At 42.2% G+C, this 27,208-nt stretch overlaps 1 protein-coding gene across 2 annotated transcripts in view; it reads left to right on the top strand.

Moving 5' to 3' along the window:
- The first annotated feature begins 300 nt into the window (after positions 1 to 300).
- Positions 301 to 27,208, top strand: part of HOMER1 (homer scaffold protein 1) — a 365,230-nt gene continuing 338,322 nt past the window's right edge. For both annotated transcript variants that reach the window (XM_029575555.1, XM_029575541.1), the window contains exon 1: positions 301 to 624. In XM_029575555.1, the coding sequence (XP_029431415.1) occupies positions 620 to 624 (5 nt within the window). In that variant the 5' untranslated portion in view covers positions 301 to 619. The remainder of the gene's footprint in view (positions 625 to 27,208) is intronic.

The following is a 27,208-nucleotide window of genomic DNA, read 5'->3' as shown; positions in this document are numbered from 1 at the left end:
TTTTCTGAGATTAAGACTCGTTCATTAAAACGGGAATAAAGACAATTCGGAATATATTTTTAGAGCTGGCGGAAAGAAACCCATGCATTTACTGTTGCTGTGCAGCATAATACCGACTGAAATTATTTCCCGTTCTCACGTGCCTGCCCACCTCGCCGCCGACTCAGTGTTTGCAACACTGTTGGCCCCAATCAGTCGGACAGAGGGTGGCGGTACTACGGCGGCGCATCACTACTCCTGGACCCGAAGGCAGCGAGGATGTATGACGTCAGCGAGCTGATGACGTGCCGCGTGTGACTGCGTCCTGACGTGGAGTTCGCCCGGCACCAGCGCGGCGCAGCGGAGTCGAGATTGTGGTGCAGCCATTAGCACAGCTGCTGCTGCTGCAGCTGCCCGTCTTGCGCCTGCAGTGGCCGTTGCCGGCGTGGAGGAGGAGGAGGCGGCGTTGTGGAATGCAACAAGGTACCAGCTGGAGTGGCAAAGGGGGGCAACCAGTTTTTTTGGGGTGGCACTTGCCACCCCTTGCCCCTTCGTAGCGACGCCACTGCCGTATACTCCAGGAATCCATTTGGAAAATACTCTATAAATCTACTTAAGTGCAAGTCTTCGTCTGTGCAAAATGGGGTAAGCGTTTTATTATAACTATATATGAAAGCGGTCCTTAGGTAGCCTTGTGTCCTAAGTGTTCAGTCACATTTTATAATAATTGAATGCATAATTGATTTTCCTATTCCTGGAAATCCATAGAAGAAGCAAAAGCATTTATGCTCTTTACGGCTTCACATTTCCAGTTGGCATACAGTTCCCTGTTTTGTTTCAAGAAAATCTGTCTTTTTTTTTCTTCCATTTTTTTTTTGCTTCATTCTAGTATTACTGAAAGTTGCCAGTTTGCACACATTGTGTTTGTTATTTAGTCCACTGAAAAATGCAGTAGAAATATCCTACACTGGTACTCGCATCCTTGCCTCAATGAAGTCTTGATGGGTAGGAGGAGGGTAATTTTCTCTGCAGGCCTCATCATTTTTTTGGCGATTAATTCTTTAGAACTATACTTAGACAAATATATTTGTAAATGTAGTCTAGGACCATGTACCAGGCTTCTATAAAAGAAAAATATAACCACCATCTTCTCCACAGCATTTCAAAAGTGTATAGGACAAATATCTACCTTGTATCAATTTAAATGTGTAACTGTTAAGTCCTTATTGTGTTAACATTTTACAATTGCTCCTTTGCAACCTCAGAATAATTGGTATGAAATAGTTTAACATTATCTTGCATAGAATTGGATTAGATGGATTCATGCATTGGATGTGATTTCATTTGTGTTAAAACCAGTATGGACCAATATAATCCACTGAGTGTGAGATTCTTTGACTCTTTAGTATATTTGCCCTCAAGGGCTTAAGGAAATTGCAGGAAGAATAACACATTTGATAATTTTAATAATATGTACATTGGATTTAAGGTGGGTATTATGATTTGTCATGTGCATGTTTGAAAAAATGATACATGATACAGAGTTTTATTTTAAATATGTATCCAGTAATGCCTGGAATTCCTTGGAGCAGCCCTCCTTACAGAGAATAAGGTTATCTCGCAAAATCTGTTTGTTTGGTCCTTATTAGCAACTGTATCAGTAATGTCATAAAAAAACATGAACCAAACATACAATTCTGTGGGAGGTAATTTGTGGTAATGTCCCAATCCAGGCTGTTCCCATGTATTCTTGGCTATTTAAGAGAAATTAATTTAAAAAATATTGCTTTTAAGTTACTGTTGAGCAGTTCACCTCAACTCACACAGATGACGTGATGCCAGTACTGTCTCTGAATCAATTTCTTCATGTAGGAGGTACCAGAGTTAGGATCTGGGAAAGCACTTTTCCATCTGAGAAAGGCACTTCCATGGTCCAGCTTGTCGCAAACAGGGCTTCAAACCTTTTTGTCATGAAGACAGAAACTCTAAACCTCACTCAGCTACCCATTCAAAACTAGGAATAGGTTTTTGACTGGATCCAGAGTCCATGCCAGCACTCATATCTTCGTGTCAAAGGGAGACTGAGGTTTTATTCCTTAGTCCTTGAGGGCTATAACTGGTTTTCAGGATTTTCATAATGAATATGTATAAGATTTATTTGCATACAGTGGAGGCAGTGCATGCAAATACATCTCATGCCTATGCATTGTGGAAATCTGGTCCTTGAAGAGTGTTTGTGTGCCACTATTTTATGCAAATTGCTAGCCTATAGTAACCTTAGACAACTGGGGTTGTGTGGATAATTTCAGAAGACTACAAAATCATCTATTGGAAATACCTCCCAAATTGCCCACGAGTGAGAGCATTAAGTCAATAAAACACCAGGAATTATGAATTTTTGGGTATCTCTGACCTTTTGCAGGCCAAGAACCTGGCATACTGAAGGAGAAAGGACAGGATCTATTTCAGTTACGTTCAGATCCCAAAGAAGACAATGGATATTGTCCCATCTTAGTCCTGTCAGTTTTGAGTAAATATATCATGAAAAAAATATACAGTGCTTATCTTATTACTAAGCAAATGAGGTTGACAATACTATGGATCTGCAGGAAACACATCCAGGTCACAATAAGTAGGTGTGTATATCGAGTTTGTTGCTACATTTTGTCTTAACTTTAGCTCTACTGGTATTTACAAATTGGCTGTCATTGCAGTGTTCTTAGGCACTCGGGGAGGGGGTATAGGTTTCCTTATCTGAATGTTTGGGTTCAGGGAACCAGTTGGGCACTTTATGTCCGGGAAGGTATAGAGTCCAACAGGATAAAGATCATATAAGAGACTAAATGCTCACTAGAATCTATATGGGTAGAAATCCCATGTGTGTTGGGTAAGAGTATAGTGATAGGAGTATACTACCGTCAACTGGACAAAATGGTCAGACAGATGATGAAATGCTAAGAGAAATCAGGGAAGCAAACCAATTTGGTAGTGCAATAATGGGAGATTTCAATTACCCCAATATTGACTGGTAAATGTAACATAAGGACTTGCTAGAGACATAAAGTTCCTAGATGTAATAAATTATTGCTTCATGGAGCAATTGGTTAAGGAACCAACAAGAGAGAGGGAGCTATTTTATATTTAATTCTTAGTGGAATGCAGGATTTGGTGAGAGAGGTAACGGTGGTGGGGCCACTTGGCAACAGTGATCATAACATGATCATATTTAAACTAATAACTGGAAGGGGGACAATAAGTAAATCTGCAGTCCTAACACTAAACTTTCAGAAGAGAAACTTTGATAAAATGAGGAAAATAGTTAGAAAAAAAACTGAAAGGTGCAGCTGCAAAGGTTAAGTATTCAACAGGCTTGGACATTGTTTAAAAATACAATCCTAGAGGCGCAGTCCATATGTATTCCATACATTAAGAAAGGTGGAAAGAAGGCAAAACGATTACTGTCATGGTTAAAAGGTGAGATGAAAGAGGCTATTTTAGCCAAAAAAACATCCTTCAAAAATTGGAAGAAGGATCCATCTGAAGAAAATAGGATAAAACATAAGCATTGTGAAGTTAGGTGTAAAACATTGATAAGACAGGCGAAGAGAGAATTTGAAATGAAGTTGGCCGTAGAGGCAAAATCTCATAATAAAAACTTAAAAATATATCCGAAGCAAGAAACCTGTGAGGAAGTTGGTTGGACCATTAGATGACCGAGGGGTTAAAGGGGCTCTTAGGGAAGATAAGACCATTGCAGAAAGACTAAATGAATTCTTGCTTCCATGTTTACTAATGAGGATGTTGGGGAGATACCAGTTCCGGAGATGGTTTTCAGGGGGTGATGGGTCAGACGAACTGAATGAAATCACTGTGAACCTGGAAGATGTAGTAGGCCAGATTGACAAACTAAAGAGTAGCAAATCACCTGGACTGGATGGTATGCATCCTAGGGTACTGAAGGAACTAAAAAATGAAATTTCTGATCTATTAGTTAAAATTTGTAACCTATCTTTAAAATCATCCATTGTACCTGAAGACTGGAGGGTGGCCAATGTAACCCCAATATTTAAAAAAGGCTCCAGGGCCAATCTGGGTAACTATAGACCAGTGAGCCTGACTTCAGTGCCGGGAAAAATAGTGGAAACCTGATTATGTGTAGGGCCATATATGTTTACCATAAGAACATAAGAAAGTGCCATACTGAGTCAGACCAAGGGTCCATCAAGCCCAGCATCCTGTTTCCAACAGTGGCCAATCCAGGCCATAAGAACCTGGCAAGTACCCAAAAACTAAGTGTATTCCATGTTACCATTGCTAATGGCAGTGGCTATTCTCTAAGTGAACTTAATAGCAGGTAATGGACTTCTCCTCCAAGAACTTATCCAGTCCTTTTTTAAACACAGCTATACTAACTGCTCTAACCACATCCTCTGGCAACAAATTCCAGGATATAGATTCCCTGTGGAATGGTCATTTGTAAGATCAACATTGTGATACATCATTTCCAGTCTGTGTACAACCTACAGCCCTGGAATCATCATCCCCCAATCCCCCATGTCATAGTAGGCTGATACCGGAACAGCCTGTAGTTAAAGGAAAAAGTAGGCCCCTGCACAACCCGCCCAGGTTCCCCCGCCCTAGTATAGCTGATGGTCATTACGCAATCAACAGGCAAACAACATAACATGGTAACAGTGCAACTTGTGGGAACACCTAATCCCACGACACTCAAAACCAGGTCGGCCCATCATCATGATATCGCTTCATTAATGTGAACCCATCATAACATAGGGCCTGCATGATGGCAAACCTGTACACCTCCTGGTGAGACCCTATATGACCAGTTTCTGGTAGGAGTCGCATCCAAATTGGACACACAAGTTGTCCATAGTCAAAATAGAGCTACCATTGAGCCGTAGTAGGAAAATGAGAATCCTCGCTGTCCTGTAGTCCAGCCAGAATGCTTCACTGAGTAGTCCAAAATTATATCTTCACGAAGGCGCACTTTTAGATGAGGTTGAGCTCCCTGAGTGTCTCCACAGCCTTCTTCCCGATGAAGCTCTCTGCCATCTAGGTGTATCTTTTGGAGGATCAGATGCCCGCTCACAGTGCACAGTCGACATGTCTACTTGCATGCCGGCTTCAGTAAGAATACGTGCAGCTTCCTGTACCGTCTTCACCTGTGAAGTATGTAATGGCTCACCGCCAGTGCCTCCCTTGGTGCTGGTCCTCTGTGTCTCGTGCAGGCCTTTCGTGAGTCCCTGATATCCCTGGAGTCCGTCAGCCACTTGTAACTCCCTGGGTTCAGGTCTCAGCAGGCCCTGGGTTTGCTGGGCTTCCAGGTGCTCCTTTGTACGGAGTTGGGGGTGAAACATCCCCCAATTCCCAAAGATAACACAGAGAGACAGTTTCTTCAAAGCATTTTATAAGGCAATAGATGGATCTATTATATTTACTCCTTCCCATCCCCCACCTCCACCAGTTCTTGGTGGCTCAAAACCTAGATAAATGACCCTGCCCCCAAGCACTCCGGCTCCCTTAAACCGGTGCTTGCGCAGCGTTACCTTTCACGTCCCACCCGTCTATATTTAAATACCAGACACACCAGGCTCTTCAGAGCCCTTCTCCCCACATTCCTTTAAGGTGTAAGTTATACCTCTCCCCTTTCTGGCTACTCTGTATCTATATGGGAGCTGGAGGATTCTTCTCCCCCAGAACCTACCTCCATCTCCTCCTCCTCCTGTTTCCCAGAGCTGGCTTTTTCTGGCCATTGCCACCATGTAGGCACGCCCTCTTCCTCTAACTCCATCGGTTCACCTGTGTCTGACTCATTATTCTCTGAGTCTGCCAGCTGTTCGCCTTCAGGCTCTCCCCACGGGTCAGGTGGTGGCTCTGAGAACCTGGGATTTGTAGTTTTTCTTGTCCTCAACTGCGCCCTCCGCTGTCTGGCTCTGGTATTACCTGCCGTCCTATGTTGTCTTGTCTGTTCGTGACCCCGGCAGTGCTGCCCTGCATCACAAGTAGCACATCCCATTGTGAATGTAAGCCCAAAAGGGAACAGCCATTTATATCTTATACCTTCACGCCGCAGTGCTTCAGTGATACCATGAAAATTCTCTTTTCTGCAGTCAGCAGGGACAAATCTGTAAACACAGAGATATTGTGGCCTTCCCATTGCAATTGGTTTTCCCCCCCGAGCCGCTTGGAATATATCTTCCTTCTGGCGAAATTCCAGGTAGCAAACAATTATATCCTGGGGGGGGGAGATGTTCTTACTGGCCTCTATGCACCCTCTCCAGATGAATAGAGTCTAGATCACAACTCTCTCTATGTTTGAGTAGGAGGTATCTGCTGATTTTTTTAATCACCATCGCAGCATCTTTATACTCCTCCAGTTCTGGAATCCCCCTGAAGCATAAGTTGCAGCGATGGGACCTGTTCTCCAGATCCTCGTGTTTTTCTTGCATCAGGTCATGCGCGGACTCCAACTCTGTGACTCTTTTTGTCACAGACTCTTTTCGTAAGCTTGTCCACAGATAAAGTGCTTCTCCATCTGTGTCTCCACATCCTCCATGGTATTCTGATTGCCAGTCATGTCTGTGTGGATTTTAAGGTTTTGCACTTAGATCCAGAAGGGAGGATGTTGATCTTACAAATGACCATGCCACAGGGAACCTATATCCTGGTAAACATATATGGCCCTACATATAATCAGGATTCCTTTTATCAGAACCTATATATCAGCTAAGTCGGTTTCCAGGGGATCATCTTATAGTGGCAGGCAATTTCAATATCACATTACACCCAGTACTGGATACTTCTAGGGGAAAGAGCTCTATACCGTCCACACAGAGCAGGGGATTGAAACAACTGATGTCCCATTTTGAGCTCATTGACATCTGGTGTTTTATACATACTAATACTAAAGATTTCACTTTTTACTCAGCGGCCCATTGTTCGTATTCTAGAATTGTCATGTTCCTCATAGATAAATCGCTCATTTCTTGCACCATGCATACCTCTATAGATATCATTACATGGTCAGATCATGCACCCTCACCTGTGACTTAAATGCTTTACAGGGAAACACAGGAAAGCGCTTCTGGAGATGTAATGATTCTTTATTTGAGGACAAAGCAATTTTACAAAAGATACGAGACGTAATCAGTGAATACGTAGAGCTAAATACAGGAGAGGTTTCCCCAATGACTGTGTGGGAGGGTCTCAAGGCAGTGATTCCTGGACACTTGATAGCCCAGGCTTCCTATAAGAGAAAATCCAACAATCACCACAGACAATCCTTGGAATGCCAAATAAGATCCTTAGAGGTAGAGCATAAAAAATATGGCAGATTAGATGATCTTCAACATCTTTATCAGGCTCGGCAGCAATTACAGCAACTAAATATATCTGAAACTGCTCACCATCTGAATCTTCTCAAACAACAATATTTTGAAGGCGGTAATAAAGCCGGTAGATTGTTAGCGCATGCATTAAAGAAACGGCAGTTACAGGCCCAGATCTTGAAAATCAGGGATGCTCAAGGCATATTCCTTTATCAGTCTACTCAAATCAGGGAACGTTTCGTACAATTTTAGAAAGAATTGTATACACATGACAACACAATACAGCACAATGACATTTTGGACTATCTGTCATCAGTAACACTCCCAACATTAACTGATCAACAAAGGGACCGATTGAATAAGGAAGTAACTTTAATGGAAGTTATTTGGGCGATTAGAGAATTGAAATCTGGCAAGGCCCCCGGTGTAGATGGTTTCACAGGGAAATTCTATAAATCATATGCTGAGCAAGTAGCACCCCTTCTTATGAAGGCTATCAGTTCGTTAATTGAGGGGTTTCACTTGGTTCCCCGCACTAACATAGCAGGGATAACGATTTTGCCTAAACCAGGCAAGGATATTGATTTGAAAATATTGGCCAGAATATTAGCTACTAGATTGGGTGTCCTTCTGCCTGATCTGGTACATTCAGATCAATCTGGCTTTGTTCCTGGGAGAATGGCGTCTAACACTGTTTGTCAGGTATTGAATTTGGTTAGTTTGGCAAAAAGTCGACAGTTAACATCTATATTGTCTGTCGATGCCGAAAAAGCTTTTGATAGAGTACATTTGGCTTTTTTATTTCAAGTTTTAGAGCAGTTTCAATTGGGGAACTGCTTTATTCAGTGGATTCAACAATTATATACATCACCGGAAGCGCATATCAAAGTTAATGGGGGATACTCAAGTAGTTTCCTGGTGGGGCGGGGTACCAGGCAGGGGTGCCCCCTATAGTCTTTATTTGCTTTAGTGCTGGAACCATTTGCCACCAAAATATGCCATACTGAATCGATTTGGGGCATAGAGGTGGGGGGAACTTTGTATAAAATTTCGATGTTCACAGATGACATCTTTACCTTGAGCCAACCCACATCCACATTTCCAGCTTTACTGGTGGAACTAGGAAACTAAAGTAAGGTCTCTAGTTTTAAAATGAATTATGATAAAACTGAGCTGCTGCCAATCCACCTGGATGACTCTGTTCGTAATCATTTATGATCACAATATCCCTTTAAGTGGGCGAAGCACAGTATCCGATATCTAGGCATAAACCTGTCAGGCACAGGTACAGATTTATTTAAGCTGAATTATGACCCATTAGGAAAGAAGATTTATCAAGATCTTGTGGCCTGGAATTCTTTAAATTTATTTTGGCTGGGTAAAATAGCGATGGTTAAAATGAACATCCTCCTATGTCTCTTATACCTATTTCAAACCTTGCCTATTGAAGTTCCCGACAGCTACTTTAAGTCACTGCGGAAACGGATCTTTGACTATATTTGGCGCAGGCGGCCACCACGAATTGCCTGACAGATATTGTACCGCCCAAAATTAAATTGGGGGGGGGGGGTAGGCATGCCAGATCTTAAAAAATATTTAGCTGCTCAGTTGAAGGCGGTAGTGGATTGGCATTTAGAATGCTCGAAAAAGCAATGAGTGGCCATTGAGGAAGCCTCTGCCAACTGTCTGCGCCTGGCAGGGCAGAGTTGGCTGGCTCGCTCACATAGGATGGTGGGCCGAGAATTGTCTCCCTATGCGCACCATACTTTGTGTCTATGGGATAAACATAAACGAGCATTGATAGGCCCCCACCCATTGCATACGAATACTCCCATCTGTGATAACAGGGAATTCCCTCCAGGACTACAACGTGGATATTTTACACGCTGGCATAATCTGGGTCTCAGGGTGGTGGAACAGCTTATTAATACTAATAACAAGGAATTTATGGAATTTGCTACTTTGCAAGCGAAATACAACTTACCCCCAACTAATATCGTTATGTATTCACAGCTCAAACATTACTTAATCCGAGCTAAGTCTAGGCAATCATTCCCACCGGATAAATTACTTTTTGAGGGTATATGTGGAGCAGAGGGGAAAGTCAAAAAAGTGATTTCTAAGATCTATCTGCTTTTTTTGGGAGATATGCGGGACATCCCTAAACATGCCCAGGCATGGGCCAAAGATTTAGGGGTGAACATAGATAATAAGGATTGGGATACTTGCTACCAAAGTATTGGTAGAAGTTCTATATCTGCTATGTTGGTGGAAAATGGATACAAAATGTTATATCGCTGGTATTATATAAATTGCACATGATATACCCCAATATCTCTAGTCAATGTTGGCGAAATTGTAAACAGGTTGGAACACTTTTACATATGTTGTGGGAATGTCCAGGCATTAGTGAATTGTGGACCTCTGTATTTCATACATTATCTGAGATGTTAGGCAAGACAGTGTTAAAAGATGTAAAATGCTGTTTACTTATCTTTCCATACCCGGATATTAGTAGGGCACACAGGCTGATAATTACGCAGGTGGTCTTGGCCACGTGAATGACTATAGCAGCTTCCTGGAAACAAGTGAGTAGTCCTCAGAGCTCGGCTGTCTGGAAGAGAATGTCAAGTGTTTACAATCTATGCATGTTAACAGCTCTTCGACAGGATCGCCTGGAACATTTTCAGAAGCTGTGGACATCCTACGAACATTGGGTGGCCTGCAACTCTACTCCTTGATCGGGGAAACATAGATAACACAACAAATATCAATTATTGGGATTGTGGAACATCAGGTCATAAAGCCTATTCACCTATACTAATGATTGTGGAAAAGTAAACCCAGAGGGGTTAGGGTGGGGGTGGGTGGGTATATCATGTTCTGTCATGTCTGTTACTAAGGGCTGGCTATATTACTGGGTTGCAAGGTTGTGTATTCAGTATTGCTGATGCCTTATGTTTATGATTATGTTTTTGTTCATGTATCATTGACATTCATAATAATAAAACTTTAAATGAAAAAAATAAATAAAGTAGTTGTCCCCAACCTGTTCTCAAGGCCCACCAGCCAGTCGGGTTTTCAGGATATCCACAATGAATATGCATGAGAAAAAATGTGCATGCACTGCCTTCATAACATGCAAATTTTCTCTCATGCATATTCATTGTGGATATCCTGAAAACCCGACTGGCTGGTGGCCCCCCAGGACAGAGTTGGAGACCACTGGTCTAAAGGACATGCGGACAGGCTTGCTGATGCATTATCTATAATGAGCAACCAAGTAGTTTTGTGGATTTTCCTTGTTTTTGTCTATTGTAATAAATGGAAATATCCTCGGCTCTTGATTTGGATTATTCAGACCATATTTTCCACAATGAATATGCAGGAGATATATTTGCTTCCATTCTATGTAAATATCTTATGCATATTCATTGTGGATATCCTGAAATCCTGACTGGCTAGGTGTGTCCTGAAGACTGGGTTGAGAATCCCTGGGCTAAAGTACTGATCTAGAAGGTTGCTTTTTGGGTGGCGGTCACTTCAAGCCCCACCTTTTTATATTGATTTTTTTTTTATAACAGTATAGTGCTGTGCACACATCCGAAGTTTGTCAGCTGGTGCCATTTTGGAATATAGTACCTGTAGGGCAGGAACAACTGGGCATTGGACCTTAATTCAGGGAGAATTTTGTCACATTGTCAGCTGTGTGTGTGTGTGTGTGTGTGTGTGTGTATGGTGGGTGGGGGCGGGGATGATTTGAAAACAAAATGAAAAAATTGAATTTGTTTTCTATTTGTTTTTGCTTCCAAAATAGGATGTTATCAATATTTCCATTTCTTTTCAAATAAATGCACATTCCTAGTATTTCTATAACTTTGGCTATATTGAAGTTAGGTCGGTAGAACCTGTAATTATTGCTGCTTGTCTTATAAAAAAAAAAAAAGTGGAAACTACCTCCTCTGCTATCTCCAAAGGCAAGTGCAGTGAGAATTTCTCAAACTCCCTCTGTACTAAATCTGGTCCTATTCTCTTGTCAACTCTCATTTGCTATTTACTGAGGAATAATTTGAAGTACTGAGTTTGATCATTTCACAGTTATTTATGCCCCTTTGCCTATCTTAGGTAATTTTCTTCCTTTCATTTACTGAGCAGAAGAACTTATTTAAGAAGATGTTAGCTTTCTGCTGGTTTCCCTTTTTATTAATCCCTCTCCATTTTTTTCTTTACTCTTTCTTTTTATTTTCTGTGTCTCCCTTGTGTATTTAAAGGTTTTATTTCCTCTTTTTATTCATTGGGTAATTTGTTTCTTTTGTGTGTGACTTTGCTTATACAACTCTTTGCCCTGTTTCTTTTTGTTTTTCCTGATTTTATTTCAGCCTGGCCTTTAGTCTGGTCAAATCTTTGCTTAATTTTGTTATGATATACTGCAGTTCCATTTAAAAAAACTGTCAGAGCACTTTACAATATAAATATATAATATTTTAAAAAAATTCTAACAGTTAAACATACATAAAATCTGACTTATGCCTTGATTGTGTGTAAGAACCTTATTCAGATAATAAGCTAAGATCAAATAAAGTACTTTAACATTATCCATTCTTTATTATATGCTTGTTTAAATAACCAGGCTTTCAAGATTTTCTGGAATTTCAAATAATTCGTCTGTGTTCAAATTGGTAAAGGAAGGGTATGCTACAAATGGGGAGCTGCATAAGAAAAGACCTCTCCTGCCTCATAGTCCAGGAAAAACCCCACTGCTTGGGGTCTCACACTCGGGCAGTTTCCTTTGGGCTTATTTTCATGTTGAATGTACATTATTTCTTTCAGTTCTGAAAAAAATTGTAAGAACATAAGAAAATGCCAAACTGGGTCAGACCAAGGATTTATCAAGCCCAGCATCCTATTTCCAACAGTGGCCAATCCAGGCTACAAGTACCTGGCAGTATCCAAACACTAAGTAGATCCCATGCTACTGATGCCAGTAATAGCAGTAGCTATTCTCTAAGAGAGCTTGATTAATAGTAGTTAATGGACTTTTCCTCCATGAACTTATCCAAACCTTTTTAAACCCAGCTACACTAACTGCACTAACCACCACATCATTTGGCAACAAATTCCAGAGCTTAATTGTGCGCTGAGTGAAAGAAGTTTCTCCAATTTAGTTTTAAATGTGATACTTGCTAACTTCATGGAGAGCGACCAGAATTGTACCAGTACGCAAGGTGCAGTCTCACCATGGAGCGATTCAGAGGCATTGTGATTCTTTCCGTTTTATTAACCATTCCCTTCCTAATAATTCCTAACATTCTGTTTTGTTTTTTTTGACTGCTGCATCACACTGAGCTGATGCTTTCAATGCATTATCAACTATGACACCTAGATCTCTTTCCTGGGTGGTAGCTCCTAATATGGAACCTAACATTGTGTAATTATAGCATGGTTATTTTTCCCTATATGTATCACCTTGCACTTATCCACATTCAATTTCATCTGCCATTTGGATGCCCAATCTTCCAGTCTCGCAGGGTCCTCCTGCAATTTATCACAATCGGTTGGTGATTTAACTACTCTGGATAATTTCGTATTCCTTTCCAGATCATTTATAAATATATTGAAAAGCACCGATCTAAGTACAGATCCCTGAGGCACCCCACTGTTTACTCTTTTCCACTGAGAAAATTGACCATTTAATCCTACTTTGTTTCCTGTCTTTCAACCAGTTTGTAATCCACGAAAGGACACTGCCTTCTATCCCATGACTTTTTGGTTTCTTTAGAAGCCTCTCATGAGGGTCTTTGTCACATGCCTTCTGAAAATCCAAATACACTACATCTACCAGTTCACCTTTATCCACATGTTTATTAACCCCTTCAAAAAATGAAGCAGATTTGTGAGGCAAGACTTGCCTTGGGTAAATCCATGCTGACTGTGTTCCATTAAACCATGTCTTTCTATATGCTCTGTGATTTTGATCTTTAGAATAGTTTCCACTATTTTTCCCGGCACTGAAGTCAGGCTCACTGGTCTATAGTTTCCTGGAATGCTCCTGGAACCCTTTTTAAATATTGGGATTACATTGGCCAGCCTTCAGGTACAATGGATGATTTTAACGATAGGTTACAAATTTTAACTAATAGATCTGAAGTTTCATTATTGAGTTCCTTCAGAACCCTGGGGTAGATACCATCCGGTCCAGGTAGCTTTCTACTCATTAGCTTGTCAATCTGGCCTATTACATCCTCCAGGTTCACAGTGATTTTCAGTTCATCTGAATCATCACATTTGAAAACAATCTCTGGAACTGGCAAAGAATTCATTTAGTCTTTCTGCAATGGCCTTATCTTCCCTAGAGCCCCTTTAACCCTTCTGTCATTTAACGGTCCGACTCCCTCACAGGTGTCTTGCCTTGGATATAGTTTAAAATGTTTTTATGAGTTTTTGCCTTTACGGCCAACTTTATTTCAAATTCTCTTGTAGCCTGCCTTATCAATGTTTTACATTTAATTTGACAATGCTTTCCTATTTTCTTCAGATGAATCATTCTTCCAATCTTTGAAGGATTTTTTTTGGCTAAAATAGCCTCTTTCACCTCACCTTTTAACCACGCCGGTAATCGTTTTGCCTTCCTCCCACCTTTCTTAATGCATGGAATACATCTGGACTGCGCTTCTAAGATTGTATTTTTAAACAATGTCCACACCTGTTATACACTTAAAATTTGCAGCTGCACCTTTCAGTTTTTTCAGATTTATTTTCTTCATTTTTTCATAGTTTCCCTTTTGAAAATTTTAGTGTTAAAGCTGTAGATTTTCATATTTTCCCTCTTCCAGCCATTAATTCAAATTTTATCATGTTATGATCACTATTGCCAAGTGGCCCCCCACCACCATTAACTCTCTCACCAAATCTTGCATTCCACTAAGATTTAAATCTAAAATACATCCCTCTCTCATTGGTTCCTGAACCAATTGCTCCATGATGCAGTCATTTATTCCATCCAGGAATTTTATGTCTCTAGCATGTCCTGATGTTACAATTACCAAGTCAATATTTGGGTAATTGAAATCTCCCATTGTTACTGCACTGCCAAATTGGTTAGCTTCCTTGATCTCTCTTAGCATTTCATTATCTGTCTGATCATTTTGATCTACTGAGCATTTAGTCTCTTGGATGATCTTTATCCTGTTGGGACTCTATATCCTGAAATGTTCTCTTTGAAGGTTGCGTGTGTGTTCATTTTTTCAGGGAATATTTTGTTACATAAATAATAGTTGGGTACTACTACTACTATTATCACTTCTATAGTGCTGCTCGATATACACAAGCACTGGCTCTATACATGTGGGAGTGGCATTTGTTTACATAGTAACTGTACATCCCAAATATATGATTACTGTTGGCATGTACCACAGGCTAATTCATTTTAGTGTACACTAATATGGTTCAGAGTACACAAGAATAGTTTTGGGGTTCGTTAACCCTGTGAACAGCATGCTGATGTCAGCAGCAAGATCTTATTCCCAAAAGGACACAGGAGCAGCAATGTGGCACAACCAAAAATGTTAATCGTATGTAAAAAAGCTAAGCAGCCTCCCCAATTTTCAGAGCAATCTGTTTGTTTGCTGGCTTGTCTGTTGAAATAAAATCACAGACAGACTCGCATGAATGCCCATTTAGCTTTTACTTTGTGAACAAATGCCTAATAACAATTTGTTAACTAGGAAAACCAGATTGAGATGCATGCCTTGTTTTCAATTGAAGCTCAAAGAGAGAGGGAGATGGTGACTTGTCCAAGGTCACACAGTAGTGAAGTTGGATCTTCATCTCTTTTCATAGGACTTTACTTGAAACAGTCCAGTGCTCTAACCTTAGAATGTTCTTCTTCCCTAATATTTTACTGTGTATGCAGGATATTTTGATAAATGTAGATTTTTAGCAAAGCTGAGGCTTTAAACCAATGGCTTTTTTAAAATTATTTTTTAGAAACAGTACAGCTTTGTGTTTACTGACCTGACCAGAGAGAGATTCAGATGTAAGCAATCAATCAGTCTATTGATGAATTCAGATACTGATACTAGGGAAGATGATTTCCTTAGTTTCCATATGGCAGATACTGAAATTCTTGGCATGATTAACTTTAATATAGAAAGTTAATAAGTATATGGATATCAATTCTCTCTATTCCAATATACGAAAACAAGAAGCGCTTAGAGTGGTTGAGTGTACTTTGAATAATCAACACGCTCCGGTTTGTGTTCCAGCATCCTTTTTGTTGGATTTGGCTATTGTTGCTTTTCCTGAAAATTTATTTGAATTTGGTGGAGACATATATAAACAGTTTAAAGGTACTGTGATGGGGGCCATGATGGCCCCCAGTTTGGCATGTCTGTATGTTTCCCAGTTCAAAGATTATTTTGTCAACTCTTTTTCCTTTTTGGAACAAAGTGTTGTTATGGGTGCATTATATCGATGATATTTTCTGTATATGGTGTGGTTTGAGGTTGGAGTCTTGGGGGTTTTTCTTGTATATTACTAGCTGTGATCCTAATCTTACTTTTATTTATTTTATTTGTTGGCTTTTATATACCCACATTCGTGGGTACATCATACCAGTTTCCAATATAACTGAAGGAGGAAAATACAAAAAACCAGGGTGGGGGGAGGGGTGCAGCACTGTGGATAACCTTATACACTATATATAAATTATACACTCCAAAAAGCACTATATACAACAATACACATTATCTTTAACTAGTACATACAGAAGACACTATATATGACATTACAAATTATATGTTCAGAAAGGCAACTATATATAGTCTAGCAGGGGTTGCTATTGGGAAAGTAGGGTTTAAGGACAGGAGAAAGGGGTATATAAGGAGGTGCAGAGATATGAGAGAGAAATCAGAGTACAATTAAAGGAATAAAGGGGAAGGCTATAAGTACGGTAATGACAGGGCTCTTTCTCTGAAGGAGTAGAGGGAGCAGGGAGACTACGTAGGATCCGAGTCAGGGTAGGCCATTTCGGCGAGTCAGGGTAGGCCATTTCGTAGGATCCGAGTCAGGGTAGGCCATTTCGGCGGCCCACAGCTCGGCGACCACCCGCACCCAACCGCCGCCTCCTCCCTGCCGAGGCTTGCGCGATCGGCGCGGCCCATCCGGGGCAAGAGCCTGCTCACTAGCCTCCGCGAGGTGAGCCGTGCAGGAGAGACAAGAGGCAAAGGAGAAACGAAAGCGAAACTAAAACTATTGCCGCTCCCGAGCCGAGAACCAAGCCCGCAGGACACAACGTGGTGAGTGAGCCGCGCCCCTAAGCAGGCATCAGGCCAATCAGAGGGCGGCTACTGCTCCCTTTAAACCCCGGCGGCGTCGCGCGCCCGAAGGAGCGCGACCTAAGGGGCCTGCCCCTTAGCGCGCCCCTTGGAGCGTCCCAGAGCCAGGGCCGTTACTCATCCCTATCCATTTATACAGCGACCACCCGTCCACTCATCCAGTCTCCAGCAGCACTCATCCAGTCTCCAGCAGCACTCACCCAGCTTCCAGCAGCACTCATTCAGTCCCCAACAGCACTCATCCAGGCTCAAGAGGCACTCATCCAGTCTCCAGCAGCACTCACCCAGCCTCCATCAGCACTCACCCAGCCTCCATCAGCACTCACCCAGCCTCCATCAGCACTCAACCAGCCTCCAGCAGCACTCAACCAGCCTCCAGCAGCACCCATCCAGTCTCCAGAAGCACTCATCCAGCCTCCAGAAGCACTCACCCAGCCTCCAGAAGCACTCACCCAGCCTCCAGAGGCACTCACCCAGCCTCCAGAGGCACTCACCCAGCCTCCAGAGGCACTCTTTCAATCTCCAGAGACATTCATTCAGTCCTATCTCCAGAGGCACTCATTCAGTCCTATCTCCAGAGGCACTCATTCAGTCTCCAGAGGCATTCATTCAGTCTTCAGCAGCATTCATCCAATCTCCAGCGACACTCATTCAATCTCTAACAACACTTCCAGTTCAACAGCTCTCATCCAGCACCAATCCATCCTTTAACAATAATGCAATACCGCCCACGCACCTACAAATCACTCACCCCAATCATGATTTCCCCCACTACACAGTTCCTAGGTCTCTCCCTATTCACCTTAATCCTATTCAACGCCCAATCGCTCACCAACAAATCTCTGATACTCAACGACATACTACAGGACACAACCCCAGACTTTTGCGCCATAACAGAAACATGGCTCAAATCCACAGACATCGCACTCATTAACCAACTACCAACACAGACTTACGATTTCTTCTCCATCCCAAGACAAAAAAAAGAGGAGGGGGTATCTTCCTAGCTGCTAAAAAATCCTTAAGGTTCACATACCACCCCATCAGTACTGCTACTAAACTAGAACTAGGATTGTTCAAATCAGAACATCTCCAAATCCTGCTAGTCTATGCCCCTCCAGGCTTACTAGAGTCAGACTCCTCACCTATTATCGAAACTATAACTTTGCATCTCAATCTGGACTCCCCTGCTATAATCCTGGGTGACTTTAACTTACATGTTGACAAAGTCCCCCTTTCAACAAACTGTGAAGCTCTCCTCACCGCACTGTCAGCGATGGGTTTCAGCCAACAAATCAACAAACCCACTCATAAAGCAGGCCACACGCTCGATCTCCTATTTACAAACTCCGGTATTTCTCTTACAAAACAACCAAATTGCAAAAAAGTCCCATGGTCAGACCACTCTCTAATCTCCACCAGCTTTTCTGTACCTCGACCAGACTCTAACCTCAACTCAAGACCCGCTTTCCTATACAGAAAACCTTGCACCTCGGAACAACTCAGCAAACTTTAACCTCAGAGCTACCACTCATTGATGTCTCTACACCTAACTCTGCCCTCCAATCCTGGTCCAAAATAACAAAATCTATAGCAAACACTTACTGCCCACTGACAACCAAATTAAGGTCTTCTAATACATCTAAACAACAACCCTGGTTTAATGATGAACTACGAAAGCTCAAACAACTACTTCGGCAAAAAGAAAGAAAATGGCGCAAAGCCACTTCACCGGCCTCTCTCTCTGATTACAAACGATCACTCCATCTATACAAAAGTACCACATTGAAAACCAAAAGAGACTATTATGCCCGGAAGGTTCATCATCTCATCTTTGACTCAAAAGCCCTATTCGCCTTTGTTTCAAGCCTAACCAAACCTATCACTCCAGATATCCCACCCGAACAAGCCCAGACTAAAGCAGATGAACTGGCCCTTCATTTCAACAAAAAAATATCGGATCTTCTCAATCAGCAGATTCCAAACTCTACTTCTCCAGATAACACATTTTTCCCCCAAAACAAAGACATCCAGCTTAATGCTTTCGAACCCATAACAATCACAGAGATACAAACGACGTTAAGGAGAATGAAACCGTCATCTCACCCATTTGATCAAATCCCTTCTAAAATGCTTCTTCTCATCCCTGACACAATAGCAAAAACCCTAGCAGATATCATAAACTGCTCTCTAGCACATGGTATCTACCCAGATGACCTAAAAACTGCCTCAATCAAGCCACTACTAAAAAAACCAAATCTAAATGCATGTGATCCCAACAACTTCCGCCCTATTTCCAACCTCCCTTTCATAGCCAAAATCATGGAAAAATTGGTAAACACCCAACTATCCAACTACTTAGAAGACCACAGTATTCTGTCCCCAAACCAATATGGTTTTCGCAAAGCCGCAAGCACAGAAACGCTACTACTCTCACTCACGGACTTCCTCCTCTCTGGTATAGATAAAGGCCAAGCATATTTACTAATCCTCCTCGACTTCTCGGCGGCCTTCGACACCGTCAACCACTCCCTCCTTCTAAAACAACTGGCAAACATTGGTTTAACAGGTGCCACATTAAACTGGTTCAAAACATTTCTAGGAAACAGAGGATATAGAGTCAAAATTCACAACAAAGAATCCCAATACCACCCATCCAATAGAGGGGTGCCGCAAGGTTCATCACTTTCACCCACACTCTTCAATGTCTACCTGCTACCACTATGTCAATTACTTACAAAATTAAGCCTGAAACACTTCCTTTTCGCAGACGACGTACAGATCGTGATCCCCATAAAAGAATCAATCTCAAAAACAATGGAATACTGGGACACTTGCTTATTAGAAATTAAACTTCTCCTCAACAGTCTAAATCTTGTGCTCAATGCTTCGAAAACAGAATTCCTGCTCATATCACCGGAAAACAATAACATACTTCTAAAACCACCCACACTCCTTCAAACAGCCCATGTAAGAGATCTAGGAGCCATACTAGACAATCGTCTCAACCTCAAACCATTCATTAATCAAACCACAAAGGATTGCTTCTACAAATTGCATATTCTGAAAAGAATTAAACCACTCTTCCACGCTCAGGACTTTAGAACAATCTTGCAAGCTATAATCTTTTCTAAACTAGATTATTGCAACTCGTTACTACTAGGCCTCCCAGCCTCTTATACTAAACCTCTACAAATGGTTCAGAACTCTGCAGCCAGAGTCCTTACAAATTCCAGGAAAATCGACCACATTTCCCCTATCCTCAAAAACCTCCATTGGCTACCAATCCATTATAGAATCATGTACAAAACCATCAACATCATTTACAAAACTATCAACCATCACACGCAAATCGACCTACAAATACCACTTAAAAAATACACTTCCGTCAGACCCATCAGGGAATACTACAAAGAGTCTCTCCAAATTCCAAAGGCCAAAACCTTCCAACATAAATCCCTGAGTCTCAGAGCCTTCTCTTCAGCAGGTCCAGCTCTCTGGAACTCTATCCCACCAGACTTAAGACAGGAGCCATGCTCTCTAACATTTAGGAAAAGACTAAAAACTTGGCTTTTCAAAAAAGCATTTCCAAGCCCTGAATAAAACCTTCACGCAACAGCACAACTGGATCTAAATTCTGTTATATTTATTCATATTCTGTGTCATACTTAGCCTTCTAGATACATAGGTTCCATCTCACAGTGATATACCGCCACATTTATTCGCATAGTCTTATTTTCTCATCTTGTTACTCTTTTACATTAATTGGCTGAAATGTAAATATTGCTCTGTTCCTTTATCCCCCCTCTTCCAGTTCCAAGTTAATTTTCCCTGTTTTTTGTAACTTTCTCACATCCTTTTCTGATTCCCTGTATTTAAAGTTCAAGGTTTTTATTGAGAATATTGTTTATTACGCTACGTTATGCCTTGCACACTTTGTTAATTGTAAACCGGGTTGATGTGATGCCTGTCATGAAACTCGGTATAACAAAAAACAATAAATAAATAAATAAAGAGCCATATTTTAACCTCAAGTGGCATAGTGTTCCAGAGGGGAGGGGCTTGCAATGGATGGGGCTCTTTCTCTGTTGGAAGTGTGGTGAGCACATTTAAGGGAAGGGGTGTAGAGGGTTCCTGAGAGTGTGGTTCTAGTAGGATGATTGGAGGAGCGGAATCGAAGAGCATCCTCAATCCAGGAGTGATTGTGGTTGTACAAGGAGTTGTTAATAATGGTGAGGGTTTTGTATCTGATGCGGGAGGAGATGGGAAGCCAATGGAGTTCCTTAAGAATAGGGGTGATGTGGTCGGCTTTACGTGTATTTGTAAGGATTCTTGCCATAGCATTCTGTAACATTTGCAGGGGTCTAATAGTAGAGTAGGGGAGGCCTAGAAGTAAGGAATTGCAGTAATCCATTTTTGTTAGCATTGTCACTTGCAGGACTGTGTGGAAGTCTAGCGAGTGGAGCAGAGGTTTAAGTTTTTTGAGGATGTGGAGCTTGAAAAATTCTCCCTTTATGATTGTGTTAATGTGGTTTTTGAAGTTTAGTTGGTGGTCTAGGGAGAGACAGAGATCTCGCACGAAGAAGGGAAAGAGCATTTGAGGGGGAGGGGGAGGTCACAAGTAGAGGGTGGCATCCGGTCAGGGTGATTTGAAATGATGAGGAGTTCAGTTTTGGAGGGGTTTAAAGCAAGGTGGAGGTTAGAGAGTAGGGTGTCAAAACTTAAGAGATTTGGTGAGGGATTCTTGAATAGGGATGAGGATTTGGATGTCGTCTGCATATAAGAAAAACTTAAGACCAAGGTCGGAGAGCAGGTGGCAGAGCGGTAACAGGTATATATTAAAGAGCGTGGAGGATAGTGAAGAGCACTGTGGGATGCCTTGGGTAAGGGGGATGTGTGATGATTCAGAATTTGCAATCCTTATAGCATAGCCTCTATAATTGAGGTAGGAGGAGAACCAGTGGATGGCTGTGCCTGAGATGCCAATCTCAGTTAGGCGGGTAAGGAGGAGTTTGTGACTGATAATGTCGAAGGCAGATGATATGTCAAGAAGGGCCAGGATAAAGGATTGTCCGTGGTCCATGCCCTTGAGGAGAGTGTCAGTCAGTGAAAGTAAGAGGCTTTCCATGTTATGAGACTTACAGAAGCCGAATTGAGAGGGATGGAGAATATTATGGTCTTCCAGATAGAGAGCTGTGAATTGACTTTCTTTTCCATAATTTTAGATATGAAGGACGGTAGTTTGAAGGGTTGGTGGGGTCAAGGATAGGTTTTTTTTTTTTTTTTTTTTTTTAAATTTGTAAAATTTTTTATTAAATCGAAAGAACAGGTTTAACAAACCATAGGGGCGGATTTTCAGAGCCCTGCTCGCCTAAATCCGCCCAAAACCGGGCGGATTTAGGCGAGCAGGGCCCTGCGCGCCGGTGAGCCTATTTTACATAGGCCTACTGGCGCGCGCAGAGCCCCGGGACTCGCGTAAGTCCCGGGGTTCTCCGAGGGGGGCGTGTCGGGGGCGGGCCCGGTCGTCATGGCGTTTCAGGGGCGTGTCAGCAGCGTTTTGGGGGCGGGTACGGGGGCGTGGCTGCGGCCCGGGGTGGTCCGGGGGCGTGGCCGCGCCCTCCGTACCCGCCCCCAGGTCACGGCCCGGCGCGCAAGAGGCCCGCTGGCGCGCGGGGATTTACGCCTCCCTCTGGGAGGCGTAAATCCCCCGACAAAGGTAAGGTGGGGGCTTAGACAGGGCCGGGTGGGTGGGTTAGGTAGGGGAAGGGAGGGGAAGGTGAGGGGAGGGCAAAAGGAAGTTCCCTCCGAGGCCGCTCCGATTTCGGAGCGGCCTCGGAGGGAACGGGGGTAGGCTGTGCGGCTTGGCGCGCGCCGGCTATACAAAATCGATAGCCTTGCGCGCGCCGATCCAGGTTTTTAGCAGATACGCGCGGCTCCGCGCGTATCTACTAAAATCCAGCGTACTTTTGTTTGCGCCTGGAGCGCAAACAAAAGTAGGCCTATTCGCGGAGTATGAAAATCCGCCCCATAGAGAATAGCAACAGAACAGCAAAACTCAGTCCAATAGTGCCACATAAACAAGTATAAGCTGTCATACATTGGAAACTGTGACAGAGACACAAAAGGATAGGTTTTTTGAGAAGAGGCTTGACCACAGCAAGTTTGAGGGGGGTCTGGGACTTTGCCATGGGAGAGGGAGCAGTTGATTATGTTGGAAAGGGGTTTCGTGGTGATGCAGGGAATGGAAAGGAGTGCTTTAGTGGGGATAGTGTCAGAGGTGTGTGTAGTGGGTTTGATTTTTTAAAAAAAATGGATTCTATTTCCTTGGTGGAGGTTAAATCGAGAAACTCGAAGTTGAGGTTGGGATTTTTGGGGAGTGGGTTGGCTGAAGAGAGGTTGGAAGGGAAGCATAGGAGGAGGTTTGATATTTTATTTTTGAAATAGAGGGTGAGTTCTTCGCATTTGCTACACACCAGATAGATCAATACAGAGTTTCTTTTTTAGATATGTGGGTTATAAAAAAAAAAAAAAAATGGTGAGTGTCTTTCTACCATATTATTTACAGAACCCACTGATAGAAATAATTTGTTACATTATCGGAGTTTTCATCCTTTGAATCTAAAAAACCAATATTTTGATTGGACAATTTTTTTGTCTGCGGCGCATTTGTTCCACAAAGCAGGAATCTACCTTATAAATGGGCTCTGACCGGCCCGCAAATGCGAAGTAGAGAGCAGCTCTACCGCACATGCGCGGGCGAGCACGTCGGTCAGAGTTTGCCTGTTAACAAAAATGGTGCTGGGAGGGCCAGTAGCAGCGGCAGCGGCGCGGGCAAGGGAGGGAGGGACCTCCCCCCCCCCCCCCCCCCCCCGGAGATCTTCCATCTGCGCCATCCGAAGGGGTTGTGAATGAGCTGGGAGAGGAGGGGATTGAGAGAGGGGAGTGACTGAGGGGAGGGAGGAGAGAGTGAGGTGAGAAGAGGTGGGAGGGGAAAGGGAGAATGAGGGGGAAGGAAATGGACCGAAAATTTTTTTTTAATGTAGCCTGTTGTTACGGGCTTAACGGCTAGTTTAAGGTAAAACAAACTAAAGTTATGTTATAATTTTTTGCATTGTGGCTACCCTTGAAGTGTTATACGAAAGGCTTATAGGTAAGCCTTGTATATAAATCGTGACTTATTGTTTCAGAAGCCTCAGCACGATTCGGAAGATTGTATTATCTGCATTTTGCATCATGGCAGGTTACTAAAATCATTAGGAAACATTGGCCCTTAATACAATCTCTTCCCCCTTTTTCTAATATAACTCCTCTGTTTGCATTTGAGATCATGTCATTTATGTAAAATTCTTATTTTTTCTCACTTTGTGGAGCAGAGGACTGCTCAAAGGGGTGGGAAACATTAAATTTGTGATCAGTGTAAGGAATGTCCTTTATCTTTGCGTTAAACCATGTAGTATTCAAACAAGATTCAGAGAAGACGCACAAAGACCCAAGTTTTGAATTTCACAAATACAGACTTTGTCTAAATGGTAATGTTCCTAGTGGAAGAATTGGAAGCCTGGGAGAAAATGGGTGAGGTGGACAACAATGGACTAAACTGAAAGGAGCTATTACAAAGGCAACAAATCTATATGTTAGAAAAGTAAACAAAAGTAAGAGGAAAAAGTAACCGATCTGGTTCTCAAAGGAAATGGCTGAAAAAATAAAGGCAAAAAGAACAAGTTCAAGAAGGTATAGAGGAACACAGGGAAGAATACCTGGTGAAACTGAGGGACACGAAGCACGAAATCAGGAAAGCAAAAGGTCGAGTGGAAGAAAGGATTGCCAAAGAGGTAAAACAAGGTGACAAAACATTTTTCAGATATATCAGAGAAAGAAGGAAGGTCTGTAGTGGTATAGTGAAATTGAAAAGGTGATAAGAAATAATGTGTGGAGAGAGACAACGAAATGGCAGAAATATTAAATAAGTACTTTAGTTTGGTGTTAACTAAAGAAAACCCTGGAGAAGGACTGTTGCTCGTAGACAAGATCGTAGATGGGAATGGGGTAGAGGAAACTCCGTTTATGGAACAGAACGTATAGGAAGAGCTAGGCAAACTGAAAGGGAACAAGGTCATGGGGCCGGATGAGATAAATCCCAGGATACTGAGGGAACTCAGATATGTGCTGGGGGGTCAGCTGAGGGATCTTTTCAATAGATCTCTGGAAACGGGAGTGGTGCCGTGGGATTGAAGAAGAGTGGTGATGGTCCCGCTTCACAAAAGTGGTAGCAGAGACGAGACTGAAAACTACAGGCTGGTTAGCATCACATCAGTGGTGGGAAAATTAATGGATATGCTGCTGAAGGAAAGGATAATGAACTATCTACAATCTAGGCAGTATGGATTCACCAGGGGAAGGTCCTGTTAGACAAATCTAATTGATTTTTTTGATTACATTGAGCACTATTCCTCGATCCAATCTACTTGGATTTTGGCAAAGCTTTTTATACTGTCCCACATAGAAGGCTTGTGAATAAAATGAGAAGCTGGAGAGTGAGCACCAAGCTGGTGACATTGATTACAAACTGGTTGACTGAGAGAAGACAGCGAGTAATGGTAATTGGAACCTACTCTGAAGAAAGAGCCGTGTTAAGTGGAGTGCCACAGGGATCAGTGTTGGGACCGGTTCTGTTCAATATCTTTGTGAGCGAATTTGCGGAAGGGATAGAAGGTAAGTATGTCTACTTGCAGATGATACTAAGATCTGCAACAGAGTGGACACACCTGAAGGAGTAGAGAGAAATGAAGAGATTTAAGAAAGCTGGTAGATTGGATGAAGATTGGGCACCTGGGATTCAGTGCCAAGAAATGCTGAGTCATGCAACTGGGATGCGGTAATTCAAAAGAGCTGTATGTGATGGGGGGTGAAAGACTGATCTGCACAGACCAAGAGAGGGATCTTGTGGTGATAGTGTTTGGGGATCAGAAGATGGTGAAGCAATGTGACAAGGCGAGAGCTAAAACCAGAAGAATGCTGAGTTGCATAGAGAGAGGAATAACCAGTAAGAAATAGGAGGTGGTGATTCCCTTGTACAGATCCTTGGTGAGGCTTCACCTGGAGTGTTGTGTTCAGTTTTGGAGACCTTATCTCAAAAAGGATAGAGACAGGATGGAGGTGGTCCAGAGAAGAGCGACGAAAATGGTGTGTGGTCTGTATTGGAAGACTTATGAGGAGAGGCTGAAGGATCTGAATATGTATACCCTAGAAGAGAGGAGATTCAGGGGAGATATGATACAGACTTTTAGATATCTAAAAGGTTTCAATGATTGTATGGACTTTGAACCTTTTCCATTAGAAAAAAACAATGAAATGAAACTCCAGGAGGGATGACTCTGAGCCAACATCAGGAAATATTTCTTCACAGAGAGGGTGGTGGAGGCCTAAAATGCCCTTCCAGAGGAGGTGGTGAAGAAGAAAACAAAGAATTCAAAGCGGCATGGGATAAATACCATGGATCTCTTCTGTCTTCTAGCCTTCAATGAGAAGTGTGCAGGGGTTAACTTACTGGTACAGCAGTTACTACCCTTAGCAGAAGGCATGGAGATTACTACCCTTAACCAATATGCTTTTAATGCAACTGATACTGTTCCCCGGTTAAACTGCAGGGGGTTAAGAGGAATTTAATTCAGATGTCAACAGAGGGCCCTGACCTCCATGGTCTGGAATATTAAGTGGATATAAGGGAAAAAGTATAGGACTGCTTCTGTGGCCAAGTCCTAAAGGAAACGAAGAAAACATGCATGTGGGTAACTTGCTGGTGCGGCAGTTACTACCCTTAACCAAATAAACTTTGATACTTTTGATGCAACTGCAATGTTGCTCTCTGCTTTGAAGGAGGGGGATGGGGGAAAGAGAAATTTGGATTCAGGAACAACCAACATGAGCCATGACCTTTTACAGTTTGCAGTTCTGATGCTCAGACATTAAGAAAAAAACCACAGGTCTGCTTCTACGGCCAAGACCATAAGCAAAACTGGCTGATACGTGGGGGTATTCTGCATGGCGCGGCAGATACTGCCATGGGAAGCTTGCTGGGCAGACTGGATGGACCATCTGTCCTTTTCTGCCATCGTTTCTGTGTTAACATATTTTACTCATCCTGTTTCAAAGCGAGTTTATTCGTTGCGATCCAATACATTTGTGATTCTTCTCAAGTGGTGAATGTTATTTACCCATGTAATCTAATTTGTGTGGGCAAAACAATGAGAGCAATAAAGAATCAGAATTTCTGAGCATTGCTCAAACCATTGTAATCGCATCCTTGGTGAGGATCTTACATCTCATTAGTTGTCTTCTGGTCATCAAATTAGTGGTCTAAAATTCTTTTTTTTTTTATTTATAGTTTGAGTTTCATAACATTTACAATGAAATCAAGAAATAAGGGTTACATATCAATTTGCAAAAGGAAAAAAATACAAAAAGTATTAAATTATATGTTATCCCCAATATTTTTAGTCCACTTTATCTGGGAAGCCACATAAAGAAATAGTGGTCTAAAATTCTTAG

Source organism: Rhinatrema bivittatum, chromosome 1, assembly GCF_901001135.1.
Source record: "Rhinatrema bivittatum chromosome 1, aRhiBiv1.1, whole genome shotgun sequence".
NCBI lineage: Eukaryota > Metazoa > Chordata > Amphibia > Gymnophiona > Rhinatrematidae > Rhinatrema > Rhinatrema bivittatum.
The sequence above is the reverse complement of the archived record's forward strand: the minus strand, read 5'-3'. Positions and strand labels throughout refer to the sequence as shown.